The 21,663-nt window shown below is 35.0% G+C and overlaps 1 protein-coding gene and 1 pseudogene across 1 annotated transcript; one reads left to right on the forward strand and one right to left on the reverse strand.

The window, feature by feature from the left end:
* Positions 1-748: 748 nt before the first annotated feature.
* Positions 749-3,066, forward strand: LOC139842171 (probable glycosyltransferase At5g25310). Its single transcript, XM_071832342.1, has 5 exons — positions 749-1,468; positions 1,561-1,691; positions 1,772-2,126; positions 2,808-2,900; positions 3,001-3,066. The coding sequence occupies exons 1-5, from the start codon at positions 749-751 to the stop codon at positions 3,064-3,066; spliced, it is 1,365 nt and encodes a 454-aa protein (XP_071688443.1).
* A 127-nt stretch (positions 3,067-3,193) lies between these two features.
* On the reverse strand, positions 3,194-3,434 carry LOC139844394 (uncharacterized; annotated as a pseudogene).
* Between the last annotated feature and the right edge of the window lie 18,229 nt (positions 3,435-21,663).

The following is a 21,663-nucleotide window of genomic DNA, read 5'->3' on the forward strand; positions in this document are numbered from 1 at the left end:
ACTTCTGAATTTGTTATCAATTAGTTTGACTGATTATATTAGTCACTTTAATTTCTTCAAATACTCTGTTTTTACCGATTGATGCTCGTAAAAAATCGCAATTCGGTTGAGGTAATTTTTATTTCGTTGAATATTTTAATTGCCGTGTTTTTTGATTTAGGATTGCGTATGCATGTAGATTTAATTTTGTAATTTTTTAGTTGGATTTTAGTTATTGAGTAAGTTGTTCAATGTTTATTGTATGTTTCTTTTACTAATTTTAGCTATAGCTATTTAATTACGTAATATTAAGTACACCAGTTTGACACTCAAGCTAGATACTGATTCTATTTTGTTTTTATATAAATTGAAAAATGAAAATGAATGAATTAGTTATAGTTATAGTTATAGTTATAGTTGATAGAGGGTGAAAATTCAATGTTTATGTATGTAATTTTGTTTATATGTATTCTGTGATACATTTATGTAAAGGTTTGATTATATGATCAATAGTTAGTTTTTACAAGGATATATGATCCGTACTGCTAGCAACACACAAGATGTGTACCGTTATCGAGCACGGTTTTGAGCTGAAGTTTTTAGTTCAAAACCGCAAGCGGTATGCATCTTACATACAATTAGCAGTACGGATCATATTTCGTTTTACGAGAAAAAGCGTATGTAATAATATCGATTTGTGGTTTTGCAGTGGTGGTAGGGTATATTGCATATGTGTTTTGAGTACTTGTGATTTTGGTGGGGTATAACAATGGGTCATGAAGTTCAGTATATACTCGAATTCAAGAGATTAATATGGCTAGTAGCAGTTGTTTTTGCTGCAGTTATTATCTTTCAGTATTTTGAGTTTCCGTATGGTAATGTTTCGTCATCGTTGTTTACTATCGGAATGACTCAACCGCCTGTCAGTGGGTCCGACCCATCTGAACCGTCATCTCAAGTTCCTGAATTGTTGGGCAATTTTACCCGTTTTGATGGATCTAATAATGATACAAAGCTTGTTGATTCACTTGAGAAGGGTAGCAATGTAAGTATTGAAATTGAAAGTAAATCGAATAAGGATGATGTCACTGATGAATTCGCAGAAAAAGATGGTACTCGCGTGTTTGGAGATCATGTAGATGAGATGCATACCGGGAATTTGTCTATGACTAATGTTAGTAATTCGATAAGCCCAGTATTAAAGTCAGTTGAGACGTCTGTAATTGCTCCTTCGATGGCTTTGGATGATAATAATAGTACATATAAATCAGTGACAGAGATACCGAGTGCGGGACCCAGTTTGAAGGAGCCAGTGACATGGCAGAAAAGCCTTGCCATATCACCTGCTGACTCATCATCGAAGAAAATTTCACCAGTGAAAGAAGTTCCTCTTGTGCAAAAAGTTCACGAGCTGTCAATGGGTGACGTAGTGACAGTCTCTGAAATGCATAACATTATGCTGCATAATCGTGCTACAGTTCGTTCAATGGTATTATATTGTTCTTGTGATAAACGCGTTTTTGTTTAGTAATGGTTATTTATGATGTTTTAACTTGTGTATATGCAATTATGCTATTGTAGAAACCATTATGGACTTCATCGGTAGATCAAGAGTTACTAGACGCAAAATGGCAGATCGAGAATGCTCCTGATGACGTCAGCGATCCTGCACTTTACCCTCCTCTGTATCGTAACGTTTCAAAGTTTAAAAAGTATGTAAAAATCCGCTTACTTTTTAAATACTCTAATCAGATACAAGTTTCTTGCTTTTTGACACGTGTACACAATACAGGAGCTATGAATTAATGGAAAAGATTCTTAAGGTTTACGTATACAAAGAGGGCGACAAACCGATATTTCACCAACCGCAAACTGTACTTTCGGGAATTTATGCATCTGAGGGGTGGTTTATGAAACATATGAAAGAAAGTAAACATTTTGTTACAGTTGACCCGAAACAAGCCCATTTATTTTACCTTCCTTTTAGCTCGTTAATGTTGGAAGAAAAGCTGTATGTGAAGGGGTCCGGTAGTCGAGATAATTTGGTACAGCACTTGTTAGACTATCTTCACCTGATTGCTGGGAGATATGATTCGTGGAATCGGACTGGTGGGTCCGATCATTTCGTCGTTGCTTGTCATGATTGGGTAAGTTTTTAGTCTTTTACACGTGTTTGGATATGCGTTTTGAAAATGATAATGTGATATATATTATGTTTGTAATTTGAGTTGAGCTAAGAGTATTATCGAAGTTGACTATTATTGATTTAGCTACTCAAGTAGCCTTTGACTAATTTGCTCGTAAAGCTCTTAGCTTTATCGAGCTTGTGCCATCTTAGACCACTCCCTATGATAGCTGCTCGCCATGGCTCACCGCAGCTCAACATAGCCATGGTGCCATAGGCACCAGCTCACCATCATAGCATTCACCGCAGCTCAACACTTCTTATCTAACTGGGGCCTGCATACTTAATATTAATTAGACTTTATGCTTTAAGAGCAGTATTGTTTTAGCCATGATAGGGAGGGTTTAGTTCTAGTTAGTTATAAGATTTTGGTGCTGATGTGATGCATTTAAGATAAGTATTTTGTTAGCCATGTTAGGGAGTGATCTTATAGGTTTACCTAAAAAAAACCATATTTGCAATATTATTAATTATGTAATGCTGAAATTGATAGTTTCAAGTTTAGATGAGCTCAAAATGGTCAGTAAAACAATCAAACTCAATCCGATTTTGAAAATAGAGGCTACATCGAGCTTTAGTCCACTTTTGTAGTAGGCTCGATTATATATTCTATGTATAACTGACTAAAATTGATTTTTTCCAGGGAACAGATGAAACCAAAAGATCTTTGAATACCAGCATACGTGCTCTATGCAATTCGGATGTTAAAAGAGAAGGTTTTGAATTAGGAAAAGACGTATCACTCGCTGAAACCTACGTTCGCTCATCTCAAAACCCGTTACGTGAACTTGGAGGCAAACCCGCTTCCCAACGCTCGATTCTCGCTTTCTATGCAGGCCAAATGCACGGTGACGTTCGTCCCATTCTCTTACAACATTGGGAAAACAAAGATCCCTACATGAAAATTTTCGGCAAGCTTTCGAAATCCAAAGGCAACAAAAATTACATCAACTATATGAAAACCAGCAAGTACTGTATATGTCCTAAAGGCTATGAAGTCAATAGTCCTCGAGTTGTGGAAGCCATTTTTCACGAATGTGTTCCCGTAATCATATCGGATAACTTCGTACCCCCGTTTTTTGAGATCTTGAATTGGGAGTCGTTTGCGGTTTTTGTTCTGGAGAAGGATATTCCGAATTTGAAAAACATTCTTATGTCGATTTCGGATAGGAGGTATTTGGTGATGCAACAGAGAGTTAAAAGGGTACAACAACATTTTCTATGGCATATCAAGCCTGAGAAATATGATATTTTTCATATGATATTGCATTCAGTTTGGTATAATAGAGTTTTTAGAGTGAATGACATTGAATGAGTTAAGAGTTTTGTGATTGAGCGAATTTTGTTGACGTTAATAGATGTTGCAACATTCTTTATTGTCGATTTTAAAGAAAATGTAATAATATTCTTTTTCTTTATATATCCATAATAAAGGTTATGTATTGTTATGTGTATTCCGGGAAGTTAAGGTTCAAGTAATTGATACGGGTTGAGATGTCACGGTTCCAGGGTTTGTTGAACATGATAGAGACAAGGAAAAAGGGCATCCTTTTTATTCGACACAGTTTGAGGTTGCTATTGAAAATGTTAAACGAGCAAAGAGTGCTGCTGATGTCGTTAAAGTTGACGACTCTTACTAGATGAAACGCCAAAGATGGACAGCCCTATTGGGCTCGCTGTTAACACGCTATACACCATATAATTGTTGGGTCAATGGAAGTGGACCTTGGTTTTGATAATGGGCCCAATCAGGTCTCTGGCAATGGGCCGGTGTTGGAAGATGCTGGGAATTATCACCAAAAAGCTCATTTTTTGACCTTTTTCGCGTGAGAGCTCAAAACTTTTTTTTTGTTGCCAATTTGCCCTCGCAAGGCGCCTTGCTCCCTTGTGCCTTGCGACCTTGGTTCCACCTTATTGTTCCCATGTGAAAGCAAGGTCGCAAGAGGCACCTTGTGTCCTTGCTTTCACCTGGGAGCAACGAGCAAGGTGCCTTGCTCCTTGTTCTTTGCTCCCAAGTGGAAGCAAGGTCGCAAGAGGCACCTTGCGTCCTTGCTTCCACCTGGGAGCAAGAAGCAATGCACCTTGCTCCTAGGTGAAACCAAGGTCGCAAGGACGCATGACGCAAGGGAGCAAGGCACCTTGCGAGGGCAAATTGGCATTTTTTTGGGCTCTCACGCAAAAAAGGTTAGAATGGGCTTTTTGGTGATAATCCCAAAATTTTGTTGCGATGGACAACTTGGTTAACACAGGTATTGGGACAGAGAATGAGGCCTGTTTGTTGACGGCCCAGTTGCTGTTGATGAAGTTGTTGGGCATTGTTATGGGCCAAATGAAGTGTTGGAGCCAATTGATGATAACATCACGTTGGTAGTAAGTTTGGATCGGTTGAAAAAGGAAAAAAAGAATAAGAAGGAAGAATTGGCAAAATGTATGACAAAATCAAATGTTGATAAGCCTACATTGGTTTTGATTTGTCGGAGTGGATATTTGCGACTGTGAGGTCCCATCGTGCGAAGGATTTCGTAAATCATGATATGTCTTGAATATAAATGTCTCAAAAAGTTTACTTGGTGAAGCTAATCCGAGGTCGAGAATGAAGGCAAACGAGGCTTTCACTTCGGGCGTTTATAAGCTTAAAGATAACATCGATGATTTGAATTATGAGGACGCAATTCAAAGCTTGTTTATGGGTCCTCAAGATGGAAGAGATGGCGGTTCATCGGCAATCGGAAGAATAAATATGTTTGCAGAAGATTTCGCGGCTTTCGATGTATTAATGACACGTTTGGCCGATGAGAGCATATCGGTGTTATCCTACAAGATAGAGAATCAGTCCGGCAAGAATACTTTGAAAGAGATGGTTAATGGCAAATTGAAAAGGGCGGGACCTATAGGTTGATTGTTGTGGTTTGTCTTGTGGAATTCGCTTCATTTGTTTCTTTCTCTTTTCATTTAGTTTTCGTTTTGTTTGGTTTGTGTTTTTTAAAGTTTTCTGGGCGTTAGAGGAGATTCAGTTTTAGATAGTTTTCCATTATATAGTTGTTTTCTAGGAGCGAGTTTTCACGTTTTTCTGTCTTCTTGTAATCCTTGTTGAGCGTGTTTTCCTTTGAAAAGCGGTCTCGGTTCTAGATAAGTATTCGTTTTTTCACCAAAAAATATGTTCAACTGGGTTTATCATTCAAATGTTCAATATAAAATAAATATGTTCACTCTATTGGTCAACATAATTGGTTATATAGCAGGGTTTACTGATCTAGATCAATAGTTGTTTCTAAAGATTTTAGAATTTTTTTTTATTGTATGTGTTGTTTCAAAAGATTATAGGATTTTTTTAATCGTATGTTGTTGGATATGAATCAATTGTAAAACAATTTTATTTTCATATACTTTTATTATAAATTTCTTGTTTAGTGAAAAACAAGATGTTCAACTATGTTAGGTTTAACTTACGAATTAACGGTATCTCTAAACTTAATCTTAGTAGTGAAAGTGTTGCGAAAAGGTACTACTGAAGTTATGTCCCTTACAACAATCTCGTCTTTTGGAGATTAGCTCTTGAAGTGCATTAGCTAACAAGTGTTCGATGGTGAAAGGACCCGTTCATATACATTATAAACGATTCACAATAGTTGATTACATCGCGAGGTATTTGACCTCTATATGATACATTTTACAAACATTGCATTCGTTTTTAAAAGACAAACTTTCTTTACAACGAAAGTTGACGGCATGCACATCATTTCATAATACATCCAACTATAATTGGCTTAATAATAATCTTGATGAACGCAATGACTCGAATGCAACGTCTTTCAAAATATGCCATGAATGACTCCAAGTAATATCCTTAAAATGAGCTAATGCACAGCGGAAGATTTCTTTAATACCTGAGAATAAACATGCTTTAAAGTGTCAACCAAAAGGTTGATGAGTTCATAGGTTTATCATAACAATCATTTCAATATATTAATAGACCACAAGATTTCCGTTTATAAATATATGTACACTCGCAAGTGTATAAAAGTATTCTATAAGTTGTAGGCACCCGGTAACAAGTCTTAACGTTCATGTTTTGCCCTCTGAAGTACACCAGATCAGGTGTGTTTAAAATAACCTCGAAGTACTAAAGCATCCCATAGTCAGGATGGGGTTTGTCAGGCCCAATAGATCTATCTTTAGGATTCGCGCCTACCGTACATGGACAAGTAGTTTAATGTTACCAAGCTAAGGGTATATTTCTGGTTTAAACCCACGTAGAATTAGTTTTAGTACTTGTGCCTATTTCGTAAAACATTTATAAAAACAGCGCATGTATTCTCAGTCCAAAAATATATATAAAAGGGAGCAAATGAAACTCACAATACTGTATTTCGTAGTAAAAATACATATAACGTCATTTAACAAGTGCAAGGTTGGCCTCGGATTCACGAACGTATCAATATTGAGATTCAATATTGCAGGAAAGTACGTAGACGCAACGGAGATGATAAACACTAGATTGACCTCACGAGCATACCCATGAACCATACCCATCACCTCCATAGCTATAACCCATAATTTCCTTAGCTTCGACTCATTCAAAAAAAACTATTTTGAAATCACTCGGACAGCACTCCGTCGTAATATTTTATGTATACTAATAATATCTTGAAATAATACAGAGCAAATATATATATATATATATATATATATATATATATATATATATATATATATATATATATATATATATATTTAAGTTTCTATGAAATAATGAAACCTATTGAATTCTATTTATAATAGATTTTTGAATTATTAAAGTGAATTATTAAAGTGATTTATTTTTTTTTTTTTTTTTGAAAGGCAAGCTTGCATCAGTCCGGACCGAAGCCTAGTCATCATTTGCACACACACACACGCGCTTTCGGGCAGGAAACCCGAACCACACTCTGAGGATCCGACCCTTTAACCATCCCGAGGGGCAGGCGGGCCGGATCTTAGTCCCGGAGCGGGTCGGTAAAACCTTCCCTTTGGGCCACCTTCAAGGAATATATTTCAATTCCTAGAGCGGGTGACGAGGCTCGAACCCGAGACCTCTAGCCCTGCGAGTACACAAGTGTAACCGCGGTACCATTGAAGCAATGTTTCGTTGGTAAGTGAATTATTAAAGTATGAATTATTAAAGTGAATTATTAAAGTATGAATTATTAAAGTGAAAGTAAAGTAAAAGTAAAGTAAAGGTAAAGTTAAAGTATAGTAAAAGTATAAAAACTATGTATGTATAATACGCGTATAAATATATATAATATTAATTTAAATCGTTATATATATTTAATGAAATAAAATATAAATATCGTTATATTTATTATACTGGTTAAGTAATGAGTTGTAAAAAGTGATTCTAGATATTTATAAAAGTTATATACGTTTTAATAATAAAGTTCTTTTTAAACTGAAAACGTCTTTGTACGTTTGAAAATAGATTAATAGAATATTATGGAAACCAATTCTCCACTAACTTTTGTCTAACTTTCGTAAATGACACTTTTTGTTTTTATTTATAAATAGCTTTACAAATTATTTTGAATATCGTTAAGAGGAATAGATTTTCTCAAATCATAGTGGACCTCTCAACAGAGACTTGTAATCATAATTCAATGTTTCTGATAATTCAATCATTTAATATATTTTTTTAATTTCGTCGAAAATCATATTGAAACAAATACGTTCGTTTAAAGTATTATACGTTTAATACTTTATTAATATTCTCAAGTTATAATATATATATATACATATACATATCTATTTATATATAACGGTTCGTGAATCGTCGGAATTTGGTCGAGGTTATAATGAATGTATGAACACAGTTTAAAATTCTTGAGATTTAACTTAACAAACTTTGCTTATCGTGTCAGAATAATATAAAGATTAAAGTTTAAATTTGGTCAAAAATTTCCGGGTCGTCACAGATGGTTGGATTGAAGGATTGAACTGATGACAAGAGTTACTACCCGAGTTGGGCTTGGTTCCGTGCAACACAGGCCATTTTTTTTTTAAAACACAGCGGAAGACTTTTATATTAAAATCACAACATTTAATACATCACAGCAGAAATCCACATAATTATGTTTAAGTTTACACGACGATGTTACTTATTACAAAATACATGTTACAAAAGTCCACATCAGAGTTCACACGTCAAACATGTCTTCAATACTAGCACCCGTCCAAACTAGCAGTACCTAAACCTGCAAGGGTGGAAATGTGGGGGATTAGCATAACGCTAAGTGAATGGAATTTTATCTAACATATATAGCTTAAGTCACACACAAGCTATATACTAACAACAACACATGCTAACTACCAACTAGCATACAATAAGACAATACGAGGATCGGCGGATTGTACGAGCATACGACTCTCAGCTGATCGGACCTGAGTCTGCCGATAATCCCTGCTACTCAATTCACAGTATAGTTATCCAGATGCATGGGATGCATCATTCACACTATACTCCACAATCAGTAGCATATGGACCCAACCTCCCTAGGCACAGTTGACCTCATCCAGACTCTAACCTCTCCTAGGCACGGTCTCAAGTCCCCAGTCTCCCTAGGCCCGACTAGTGTCATTCACACAGTGTACACATAATTTACACACAACATCAGGCATATGATATTATTCTAACATGGCAATTTCTACACTATACATGGTAAAAGAGTCAACCACATTAGCATGATATGCTACTTAAACTCTATCCGGAGATAGACCCACTCACCAATTACCAGCAACTGCTCAGTTATTAATTCTGAGCTTCTTCCTTATTCTTATCTCCTGAGAACAACAAAACCCAAGTTAGAATAGTGTTTCAATCAAAATTAGACACACTGACAGCACATTTCAACAAATTAGTAAAAAAAAACGTTCGCTAAAAATTCATGCATTTTCAAAATTTACATCCTGAAAATCATAAAAGCACGCGGGTAGCATAACGGCTAAACATTAACACTTGGTAAAATATTCTGCCCATAAAGACACACGGTCGACTGAGTTACACAGTCGGTTGACTGTGTCCACACACTCGGTCGAGTGTCATCTCACACGGTCGACTGACTAAATTAAATAATCTGGCCAGAATTCATACACACTAGGTCGAGTGTGTAACTCAACCGGTTGATCGTCTGAGTCGCTCGGTAGATTGTCAAAGACAATCGGCCGAGTGTGTTCTTAGCAGCTGATGCTACAAAACCCACGAGTTTCACCCCCAAATCACCAAATCTTGATTTTGGACTCGTTTCTGACCCTGAAAATGGTTACACCTTTTGCACAAAACCTTTTGGGACTTAAACCCACAAATCTTACACTCAAACAACATCAAAATCAACCAATATGGCACCAAGAACCAACTTTGACAAAACCTAACTTTAAAACCCATTTTGACACAGATTTGATCATGAAATCGAACAAGCTTTACCTTGTTAGAATCACAATAACACAAGGAATGATTTGACACTAAAATCAAGCTTCAATTTGAGATCAAAAGATTTAGGGTTTGAGATGGTGAGGAAGGAGAGATTACGAGGTGTTTTTGGAGAAAATTCTAGAGAAAGGGAGAAATGAGAAGAAAAAGACATTAACGTTTCATCGTCGGGTATTTATCAGTTATCTGAAATCTTTCGTACCTCGTTAGGCGACGCTAACGGAGTCCAAATTAAATAAACAAACATGGTCTGTGACCCTTGTCACAAACTGATCTTAACCAAATAATAAAATAACACTATTCACATAATTAAAATAAAAGCATATAAAACACATAATAAAATCCTAAGGGCAAAATAGTCCACTTATAACTAGCCCAGTTTCCAGTCTGTTACAAATCCACCCCCCTTAAAGAGATTTCATCCTCGGAATCTGGTCTTGGTCAAACAAACGAGGGTAGCGGGTTCTCATCAACTCTTCCGTTTCTCACGTAAGAATAGAACCCAAACTGTATTTCCACTCAATCAACACCATCAGTATCTCTTTCTTTCTCAACTTATTCACCTTTCGGTCAACTACACGGACTGGTTCTTCCACCAATTTCTTATTCAAATCGACCCTTAAATCTTCTAAAGGAAGAAGTTGCGTTTCATCGTCGACTTTACACTTACGAAGATAACACACGTTGAATGTATTATGAATACCGGCTAACTCCAGCAGAAGATCTAACACCACAGTCTGATCGTTCAACACTTCACTGATCAGAAACGGACCAATAAATCTCGGTGCTAACTTACCACGTTTACCGAATCTGATAACCCCTTTCCACGGCAAAACTTTTAGATATACTCGTTCACCCACATTAAAGGTTACCGAACGTCTATGCGGGTCAACATACATTTTCTGCCTATCTCTAGCGGCTTTCAACTTTTCTCTAGCAATTGCAACTTTTTCAGCTGTCATTTGAACAATTTCGGGACCTGCAAACTGTTTCTCCCCGGCTTCTAACCAACAAGTCGGAGTCCTGCAATGACGGCCGTACAACATTTCATAGGGCGGCATCCCTATACTCGAATGATATGAATTATTATATGCGAATTCGACCAACGGAAAATGTCTATCCCACGAACCACCGTATTCTAACACACAAGCCTTAACATATCCTCCAAAGTCTGTATCGTTCTTTCACTCTGACCGTCTGTATGAGGATGATAAGCTGTACTTAAATTCACACGTGTACCCATATTCTGTTGAAGACTATTCTAAAAATTTGACACAAATCTGGAATCTCTGTCTGAAACGATCGATAACGGCACACCATGTCGACTAACTATTTCTTTCACATACAATTCGGCTAACTCACTTAATGAAGCTGTTTCACGAGTAGCAAGAAAATGAGCACTTTTAGTTAGACGATCCACTATTAGCCAAATCATATCATGTCTTTTCTGAGTTCGAGGTAATTTGGTCACAAAATCCATCGTTATATGTTCCCATTTCCACTCTGGAATCTGTAACTGACGTAACGAACCATAAGGTTTCTGATGTTCTGCCTTCACTTGAGCACAAATATGACACTTTTCGACATATCGAGCGATATCTGTTTTCATTGTCGGCCACCAATACACTGTTTTCAAATCATGATACATCTTATTACTACCTGGATGTACTGTCAACCTGGATTTGTAAGCTTCTGTCATGATTAAATCCCTCAAGTCTCCAAGTTTAGGCAGCCAAACACGATTGTTTAAGGTCTTTAGTCCCCGTGAGTCATCAATTAATTCCACTTTTCGTTTGGTCATTTGTTCAGATTTAATATGTTCGTCCTCTAAAGCACAGGCCTTAACGGTTCTTAAGCTGTTAATCAAATCTGAAGTTATATTCAAACGAAGGAATTTCACATTTTCACTTGACTTTTTACGACTTAGCGCATCTGCAACCACATTTGCCTTACCCGGATGGTATTTAATTTCACAATCATAATCTTTGATCAACTCTTGCTATCGTCTCTGACGCATATTCAATTCTTTCTGTGAGAAGATATACTGCAAACTCTTGTGATCTGTACATATAACACAATGGGTTCCATACAAATAGTGTCTCTACAGTTTCAAAGCAAACACTACTGCAGCCATTTCAAGATCATGCACTGGATAATTCTTCTCATGAACTTTCAACTGTCATGAGGCGTAGGAGATTACTTTATGTCTTTGCATTAATACACAACCCAACCCAGCAAATGACGCATCACAATATACTACAAATTCGTCTGAACCTTCTGGTAAAGCTAACACTGGTGCCTGACACAGTAGCTGTTTCAAAATCTGAAAAGCCTTTTCCTGTTCATCAGTCCATCGAAAGGCTACATCTTTACGAGTCAACTTAGTCAACGGACCTGCTATTTTAGAAAAATCTTTGATAAACCTGCGATAATAACCAGCCAATCCCAGAAAACTCTTAATCTCAGTTGGAGTCTTCGGAGAATTCCAATTCATTACCACACTTATCTTTATTGGATCAACGTTTATACCTTCGGCACAAATCACATGACCTAAAAACTGCACTTCACGTAACCAAAATTCACATTTTGAAAATTTTGCAAATAGTTGCTCGCGTTTCAACAAGTTCAAAACCTGTCTCAGATGTTCAGCATGTTCACTCTCTGTCTTTGAATACACTAGTATATCGTCTATAAACACAATCACAAACTTATCTAAGAACGGACGACACACTCTATTCATTAGATCCATGAAGACTGCTGGCGCATTCGTCAACCCAAACGGCATGACAAGAAATTCATAATGACCATACCTTGTTCTGAACGCTGTTTTCGGTATATCAGATTCAGCAACACGAACCTGGTGATATCCGGATCGTAAATCAATCTTAGAAAAGAATGAAGCACCCTGTAACTGATCGAACAAGTCGTCTATTTGAGGTAACGGATACTTATTCTTCACTGTTCTTTTGTTCAATTCACGATAATCAATGCACATACTCATTGACCCATCTTTCTTTTTAACAAACAATACCGGAGCACCCCACGGTGAAGAACTCGATCGAATAAACTCACGATCTAATAACTCTTTGATAATGCTAAAAACGAACATATATTTCATAGCATTATTCCTCAAGAAAGACAAGCTTTTAGTTGCAATTGTTCTATTTACAAGTGATATTCGTTTAAATAATAAAAGGTGAAGACAAAAGACAGATTCGACGAATTGAAGACGCAAACGACCAAAAAGCTCAAAAGTACAAAAGACAATCAAAGAGGTTCCAATTATTGATAAGAAACGTCTCGAAATTACAAGAGTACAAGATTCAAAACGCAAAGTACAAGATATTAAATTGTACGCAAGGACGTTCGAAAATCCGGAACCGGGACCAGAGTCAACTCTCAACGCTCGACGCAACGGACTAAAAATTACAAGTCAACTATGCACATAAATATAATATAATATTTAAATAATTCTTATAATTATTTAATATATTATATTTATATTTAAACCGCCGGTAAACAAAGAGCCAAACTCCTCTGAGCTGTAAAACTAAACTCCGCGACTCGCGGAGTTTGAAGGCCAAAATGGCCGCGAGTCGCGGAGCGCCAAATTCAGAAACCCCCTATAAATCTCGCGCATTCTGATCGTAAAATATCATCTTTTTTTTCTTCTTCTCCTCATACGTAAAATATATATATATAATTTATATTTTAATTTTAATTATAATTCTAATAATAAGGGTATGTTAGCGAATGTTGTAAGGGTGTAAGTCGAAATTCTGTCCGTGTAACGCTACGCTATTTTTAATCATTGTAAGTTATGTTCAACCTTTTTATATTAATGTCTCGTAGCTAAGTTATTATTATGCTTATTTAATCCGAAGTAATCATGATGTTGGGCTAATTACTAAAATTGGATAATTGGGCTTTGTACCATAATTGGGGTTTGAACAAAAGAACGACACTTGTGGAAATTAGACTATGGGCTATTAATGGGTTTTATATTAACTAAACAATACCTTGTTAATTTAATATACAAACTTATAATTCGACGTATTTATATATAACCACATACGCTTGACTGGGTACGGTGGGCGGGATATCTATAAATACCAATAATTATTCATTTTACCGGATATGGAACTGGATTAATAGTTAATAAACTTGTTGAAACAGGGGTGAATTACATTCAAGGGTAATTGGTGTAATTGTTAACAAAGTAGTAAAACCTTGGTTTACACGCAGTTGATAACCTGGTGTATTCATTAAACAAAGTATTAAAACCTTGTTACAATTCGAATCCCCAATTAGTTGGAATATTTGACTTCGGGAATAAGAATAATTTGACGAAGGCTTTCGCTCTTTATATTTATGACTGATGGACTATTATGGACAAATCCGTATGGACATATTAAATAATCCAGGACAAAGGACAATTAACCCATGGGCATAAAACTAAAATCAACACGTCAAACATCATGATTACGGAAGTTTAAATAAGCATAACTCTTTTATTTCATATTTAATTTCCTTTATTTTATATTTAATTGCACTTCTAATTATCGCATTTTTATTTATTGTTATTGTATTTAATTGCACTTTTAATTATCGTACTTTTTAATTATCGCAAGTTTATTTTATCGCACTTTTATTATTTGCAATTTCATTATCGTTATTTACTTTACGCTTTAATTTAAGTCTTAATATTTTACATTTGGTTTTAACTGCGACTAAAGTTTTAAAATCGACAAACCGGTCATTAAACGGTAAAAACCCCCCTTTATAATAATAATATTACTTATATATATATTTGTATTTTTATAAAAGTAAACTAATATAGCGTTAAGCTTTGTTTAAAGATTTTCCCTGTGGAACGAACCGGACTTACTAAAAACTACACTACTGTACGATTAGGTACACTGCCTATAAGTGTTGTAGTAAGGTTTAAGTATATCCATTCTCTAAATAAATAAATATCTTGTGTAAAATTGTATCGTATTTAATAGTATTTTCTGCTAAAATTAATAAGCTATTTTCGTATACACCTCGCGAAACATCAAGTATTTTTGGCGCCGCTGCCGGGGATTAAACCTCTTAAAAGCCGGAAGTGCAACGCTATATAAAAAAAAAAAAGATTTTTAGATTACTTTTATTAAAATTCGTTTTTATAAAAATACGTTTTAAATATTCGAAAATATAAAAAGAAAAACAAAAATATAAGTATTTTTAAGATTTTGTTAAATATTTAAGTTTTATAAAGTTTCTTTATTTTTATTTTATAAAAACATAAGTTTTATTTAAGTATTTTGTTTTTATTTAAAAACATAAAAAATATATATATATATATATATATATATATATAAATATAGTTTTAAGCATTTTATTTATTAAAATTATAAAGTAGTTCTATTTTATTTAAGTTTTTAAAATATAAGTTTTTATTATACACATATTTTTTTTAAATATATAAACAGAAAAATTAAAAACAGAAAAAAAAATTAAAAAGAAAAACGCGTCGAATTTTAAATATCATGTCAGTTGAAAACTGGAACCCCGCGACTCGCGGGGTTTGCTGCATTGAATACCGCGACTCGCGGAGAAACTCTGACACCGACAGAAACCCTAAACATCATTAATTACGGAGTTATTATTATTATTATTTATTAATTAAAACCCTAATTATGCTTTTAGTTTTTAATTAGTTTTTAGTTTTTATTATTATTTTGTATATTTTGTTTAAATTAGTTTAATTAAATTATAAAATTAGTAGATTTAATAAATAAATAATATAAAAATAATATTTTTATAAAAATTGTAATTTTTACAACTTTTTGTATATTTTTATATTTTGTCCCTTTTTAATCGTTTTAGCGTAATATTTGTATTTTTCGCTCATATTTAATTTTAAACTTAGTTTTTGCCATAGTCATTTTTACTCATAGATTTTTAGGCTTTGCCGTAGAATTCCTTAAGTGCTTTTTCTTTAGACTAAGATTTAGGTACTTTAGAATTTTGCGACGCCTTTTTTAAGTTTTAGTTTCTTTTTAAGTTAATTCCATTTGGGATTTAGTTTTTCTTGTAAGCTTTAATATTTTTAGACGACCTTTTACTATGTATCAATTATCATTCCAATTAGTAATCTCAATTTGCGATTATAATTTTAAGCTAGTTGTAGTAATAAGGTTAGGTTAGTCAAGTATTTTTAAGTTTTTATAAGTTTCTTTTATTTTTCCGTCACCTTTTATTTTTCAACTATTTTTCTTTTTCGACCTTTTTCCTACGAACTCTTTTTCTTTCTTATTTCTCGCTATTCTAGTTTTAGGACATAGATTTTTATTCTACTTCTTATCTAAATTTCTTAAAATTACGAAAATTTATTTTAAGTGGTTAAATTAATAGACATAAAAATTTTCTGGTTCGTAGTAATAGTTGGATTTGTACGTGGACCGGGTTATTGGAGCCAAACAGTCCTCAATTATATTGAGATCAAACGAATCCTGCCCCTCTGCTGCATCTTTTGGCTATTCGAAACGTGGGCAAAATCAGAAAATTCTATTGATTGGATAACTTATTATAATTTTTCTTTCCTTTTAAAAACTAATAGGATATTCAGTGAATGCACCGAGCAAGACGATCACCACCTTTTGTACGTTCACCACCTGTAACTAGATCAAGACATTTAGCAAATATTACCGCCGTTGATTTTTCTTTAGAATCGTCATCCAGTCAACCAAGTACTTCAGTTCAAATTTCCGATAATCCATTTTTTGAACCCAACCTCACAATTGAGAATCCGAAGAATATTCAGGAACGGTTCGTAGATCCTGAACCATTAAACTTTCCTCCGGAACCACCAATCATTCAAACAGAGATTGTTGAGGAACGAACCATTAAATCAGAATCCTCTAGTGATTACGATTCAACAAATTCAATTATGGAGAATCTGGAACCTTTAAGTATGGAAGACCGAATGAGAGCTAAACGCACTGGCCAAGGTCACGCAATTACTCATCCAGAAATTAATGCGCCAGATTATGAAATCAAAGGACAAATTCTACACATGGTGACTAATCAATGCCAATTTAGTGGTGCGCCGAAGGAAGATCCAAATGAACATCTACGTACCTTTAATAGGATCTGCACACTATTTAAAATCCGAGAAGTGGAGGATGAACAGATATATCTCATGTTATTTCCCTGGACTTTAAAGGGAGAAGCCAAAGATTGGTTGAAATCGTTACCTGAAGGGGCGATTGATACATGGGATGTTTTAGTTGACAAATTTCTTAAACAATTTTTTCCTGCATCTAAAGCCGTAAGACTTCAAGCAGAAATTGTTACGTTTACACAGAAACCAAATGAAACTCTATATGAGGCGTGGACTAGATATGGAAAGTTATTAAGAGGATGTCCGCAACATGGTTTAGACACCTGTCAAATAGTACAAATATTCTACCAAGGATGCGACATCACTACAAGAAAAGACATAGATATAGCAGCTGGTGGTTCTATTATGAAGAAAACCGAAACTGATGCTTACAAAATTATTGATAATACTGCTTCCCACTCACATGAGTGGCACCAAGAAAAAGATATCGTTAGATCATCTAAAGCAGCTAGAGCCAATTCTAGCCATGACTTAGATTCCATTTCCGCAAAGATAGATGCTGTGGAAAGACGAATGGAAAAGATGACTAAGGATATTCACTCAATACGAATTAGTTGTGAGCAGTGTGGAGGACCACATTTGACAAAAGATTGTCTCAGTATTGAATTAACAATGGAACAAAGAGAGAATATTTCATACATAAACCAAAGGCCTGGAAATAATTATCAGAATAATTATCAACCGCCAAGACCGATTTACAATCAAAAACAGAATTATAACCGAAATATTCCATACAACAACCAACAAGGTCCTAGCAATCAACAAGTATCCAATAATACTTACAATCAGCAAAGACCTAATTTTCAAAACAAACCACCACAACAAACCGATGATAAAAATCCGAATTTAGAAGATATGATGACAAAGCTAGTTGAAACTCAAACGCAGTTTTTCACCTCTCAAAAACAAACCAATGAACAAAATGCTCAAGCATTTAGAAATCAACAAGCTTCTATTCAAAATCTGGAACAAGAAGTAAGTAACCTAGCAAGGTTAATAGGTGAAAGAAAACCGGGAAGTCTACCTAGTGATACAAATGCTAACCCCCGAAATGAAACAGCTAAAGCCATTACCACAAGAAGTGGTACAACACTTAAACCACCGGAAATACCTGTAACTTCTGATGAAACTATTCCTACTCCACAAGAACCACAACCTGATCAAGATAAGGAAAAAGAACCGGTAGTTGAAAAGGTTAATGAAGATAACACAGTTAAGGCTAAACCTTATGTTAAACCATACCAACCACCACTTCCTTACCCGAGTAAAATGAAGAAAGAGAAACTTGAAGCCGAGCAATCCAAATTCTTGGATATGTTTAAACAGATAAATGTAAATCTTCCTTTCATTGATGTGATTTCAGGAATGCCTAGATATGCTAAATTCTTGAAAGATCTAATCTCAAATAGAAAGAAAATGGAAGAACTCTCGGCTGTTACTATGAATGCTAATTGTTCAGCAGTGCTGTTGAATAAGATACCAGAAAAACTATCTGATCCAGGAAGTTTCACAATTCCATGTTTTCTGGGTAGTCTTAGTTCAATAGAAGCATTGGCAGACTTAGGTGCTAGTATAAATCTAATGCCGTATTCACTATACGCTAAACTAGACCTTGGAGAATTGAAACCAACCAGAATAAGCATACAACTAGCCGATAGATCAATAAAATATCCTAGAGGGATAATGGAGAACATGCTAGTTAAAGTTGGTACTTTAGTATTTCCAGTAGATTTTGTTGTTCTGGACATGGAAGAAGATTCTTAAGTTCCTCTCATATTAGGAAGACCATTCTTAAACACGGCTAAAGCAATGATAGACGTGTTCGGTAAGAAATTAACCCTAAGTATAGAAGATGAGAGTGTTACCTTTTCAGTTGATAGAGCAATGCAACAACCACAATCTGCAGATGATACGTGTTATTATATTCAAACTATAGATGCACATGCAGAATTATTAGAAGAATTTCCAGAATTACAAGGAACAGGAGAATGTTCTTTAAGAGAAGGTAATGAACCAATTGATGAAGCTGAAATGTTAGCTACGCTAATAGCTAATGGATATGAACCAACAACAGAAGAAATTCAAATGCTAAAAGAAGAAGACAGATATCGATACAAATCATCGATAGAAGAACCTCCGAAATTAGAGTTAAAGCCACTTCCAAACCATTTGGAATACGCTTATTTACATGGTGAATCAGAATTACCTGTAATAATATCGTCTTCTCTTACTGAAAATGAGAAATCACAACTCATTTCTGTGTTGAAAGCTCATAAACCAGCCATTGCATGGAAGATTCATGATATTAAAGGAATAAGTCCTTCGTATTGCACACATAAAATCCTTATGGAAGAAGGTCATAAAACGTATGTGCAACGCCAACGAAGACTAAATCCTAATATGCAAGATGTAGTTAAGAAAGAGATTATTAAACTGCTAGATGCAGGTCTAATTTATCCAATCTCTGATAGTCCATGGGTAAGCCCAGTTCAATGCGTGCCTAAGAAGGGTGGCATGACTGTCATTACAAATGAGAAAAATGAGCTTATTCCTACTAGAACTGTAACAGGATGGCGTGTGTGTATTGATTATAGAAAATTAAATGACGCCACCAGAAAAGATCACTTTCCCTTACCTTTCATAGATCAAATGTTGGAAAGATTAGCCGGAAATAGTTATTATTGTTTTCTAGATGGATTTTCCGGATATTTTCAAATTCCAATAGCACCCTAGGACCAAGAGAAAACCACATTCACGTGCCCTTATGGTACTTTTGCTTACAAACGCATGCCATTTGGACTTTGTAACGCCCCTGCAACCTTTCAAAGGTGTATGATGGCGATTTTTCACGACATGATAGAAGAATGCATGGAAGTATTCATGGATGACTTTTCAGTCTTCGGTGATACATTTAAATCATGTTTAGTTAATCTGGAACGAATGCTAATTAGATGCGAAAAATCAAATCTAGTACTTAATTGGGAGAAATGCCATTTCATGGTTAAAGAAGGCATCGTTCTTGGTCATAAAATTTCAAAAGAAGGAATTGAAGTGGATAGAGCTAAAGTAGATGTAATTGCTAAACTTCCACATTCCACCAATGTTAGAGGAATTAGGAGTTTTCTAGGGCATGCCGATTTTTACCGACGTTTCATAAAAGATTTTTCTAAAATTGCCACTCCTATGAATAAACTCCTAGAAAAGGATGCTCCATTCATCTTTTCAGATGATTGTATCAAATCTTTTAATATTCTTAAAGAGAAACTCACTAATGCACCGATCATGATAACACCAAATTGGAATCTACCATTTGAACTAATGTGCGATGCAAGTGATTTTGCAATGGGAGCCGTTTTAGGACAAAGGATTGAAAAACGATTTCAACCTATATATTATGCTAGTAAGACATTACAAGGAGCACAAACGAACTATACAACAAATGAAAAAGAACTCCTTGCTATTGTCTTTGCTTTTGACAAATTTTGATCATATCTCGTTCTAGCAAAAACGGTGGTCTATACCGACCATTCTGCTCTTAGATACCTATTTTCGAAACAAGATGCTAAACCAAGATTAATCCGTTGGATCTTACTCTTACAAGAATTTGATATTGAAATCCGAGATAAAAGAGGAGCAGAAAATCTCGCCGCTGATCATCTTTCTCGTCTTGAAAATCCCGAATTAGAAGTTCTAAATGAATCAGCCATACAAGACAACTTTCCTGATGAATATCTATTGAAGATAGATTATAATGAAATCTCATGGTTTTCAGACTATGCAAACTATTTAGTATGTGGATTCCTTGAAAAAGGATTATCGTACCAAAGACGAAAGAAATTCTTCAGTGATATAAAACACTATTTTTGGGAAGATCCACATCTGTTTAAAAGTTGTCCCGATGGAATAATACGCCGATGTGTATTTGGAGATGAAGCTAGTAAAATATTAAACCATTGTCACACAGGACCAACAAGAGGGCATTATGGGCCTCAACTAACAGCAAGAAAAGTTTATGAAGCTGGATTCTATTGGCCTACAATTTACAAAGACGCACACCTTCTTTGCAAATCCTGTGATGCATGTCAAAGGGCCGGAAAAATAAATCAACGTGATGAAATGCCACAAAATGTCATCCAAGTATGTGAAGTATTTGACATTTGGGGTATTGACTTTATGGGTCCATTTCCAAAATCTCATAATAATCTATATATACTCGTAGCCATTGATTATGTATCTAAATGGGCGGAAGCACAAGCTCTCCCAACTAACGATGCACGAGTTGTAGTCAACTTTTTAAAATGTCTTTTTGCAAGGTTTGGAACACCGAAAGCTTTAATAAGTGATCGGGGTACTCATTTCTGTAATAATCAACTTGAGAAAGTTCTTAAAAGATATGGAGTAACTCATAAAATCTCCACCGCATATCATCCACAAACAAGTGGACAAGTTGAAAATACCAACCGAGCTCTAAAACGTATTCTAGAGAAAACCGTAGGATCAAATCCGAAGGAATGGTCCATTAAATTGGAGGATGCACTCTGGGCTTTTAGAACAGCCTACAAAACTCCAATTGGAACTACACCTTTTAGACTTGTTTATGGAAAAGCATGTCATCTTCCATTAGAAATTGAACACAAAGCATTTTGGGCTTTGAAGACATGTAATCTTGATTTACATGAAGCCGGACGTCTATGATTAAGTCAACTAAACGAATTAAAAGAATTAAGACATGAAGCATACGATAATTCGTTAATCTATAAAGAAAGAACGAAGAAATGGCATGATAAAAGAATCAGAAGTTCAAAAGAATTTAAAGAAGGAGACAGAGTTCTTCTTTTCAATTCACGATTCATGCTATTTCCTGGAAAA

This window comes from Rutidosis leptorrhynchoides, chromosome 4 (genome assembly GCF_046630445.1).
Source record: "Rutidosis leptorrhynchoides isolate AG116_Rl617_1_P2 chromosome 4, CSIRO_AGI_Rlap_v1, whole genome shotgun sequence".
In the NCBI taxonomy this organism is placed as follows: Eukaryota; Viridiplantae; Streptophyta; class Magnoliopsida; order Asterales; family Asteraceae; genus Rutidosis; species Rutidosis leptorrhynchoides.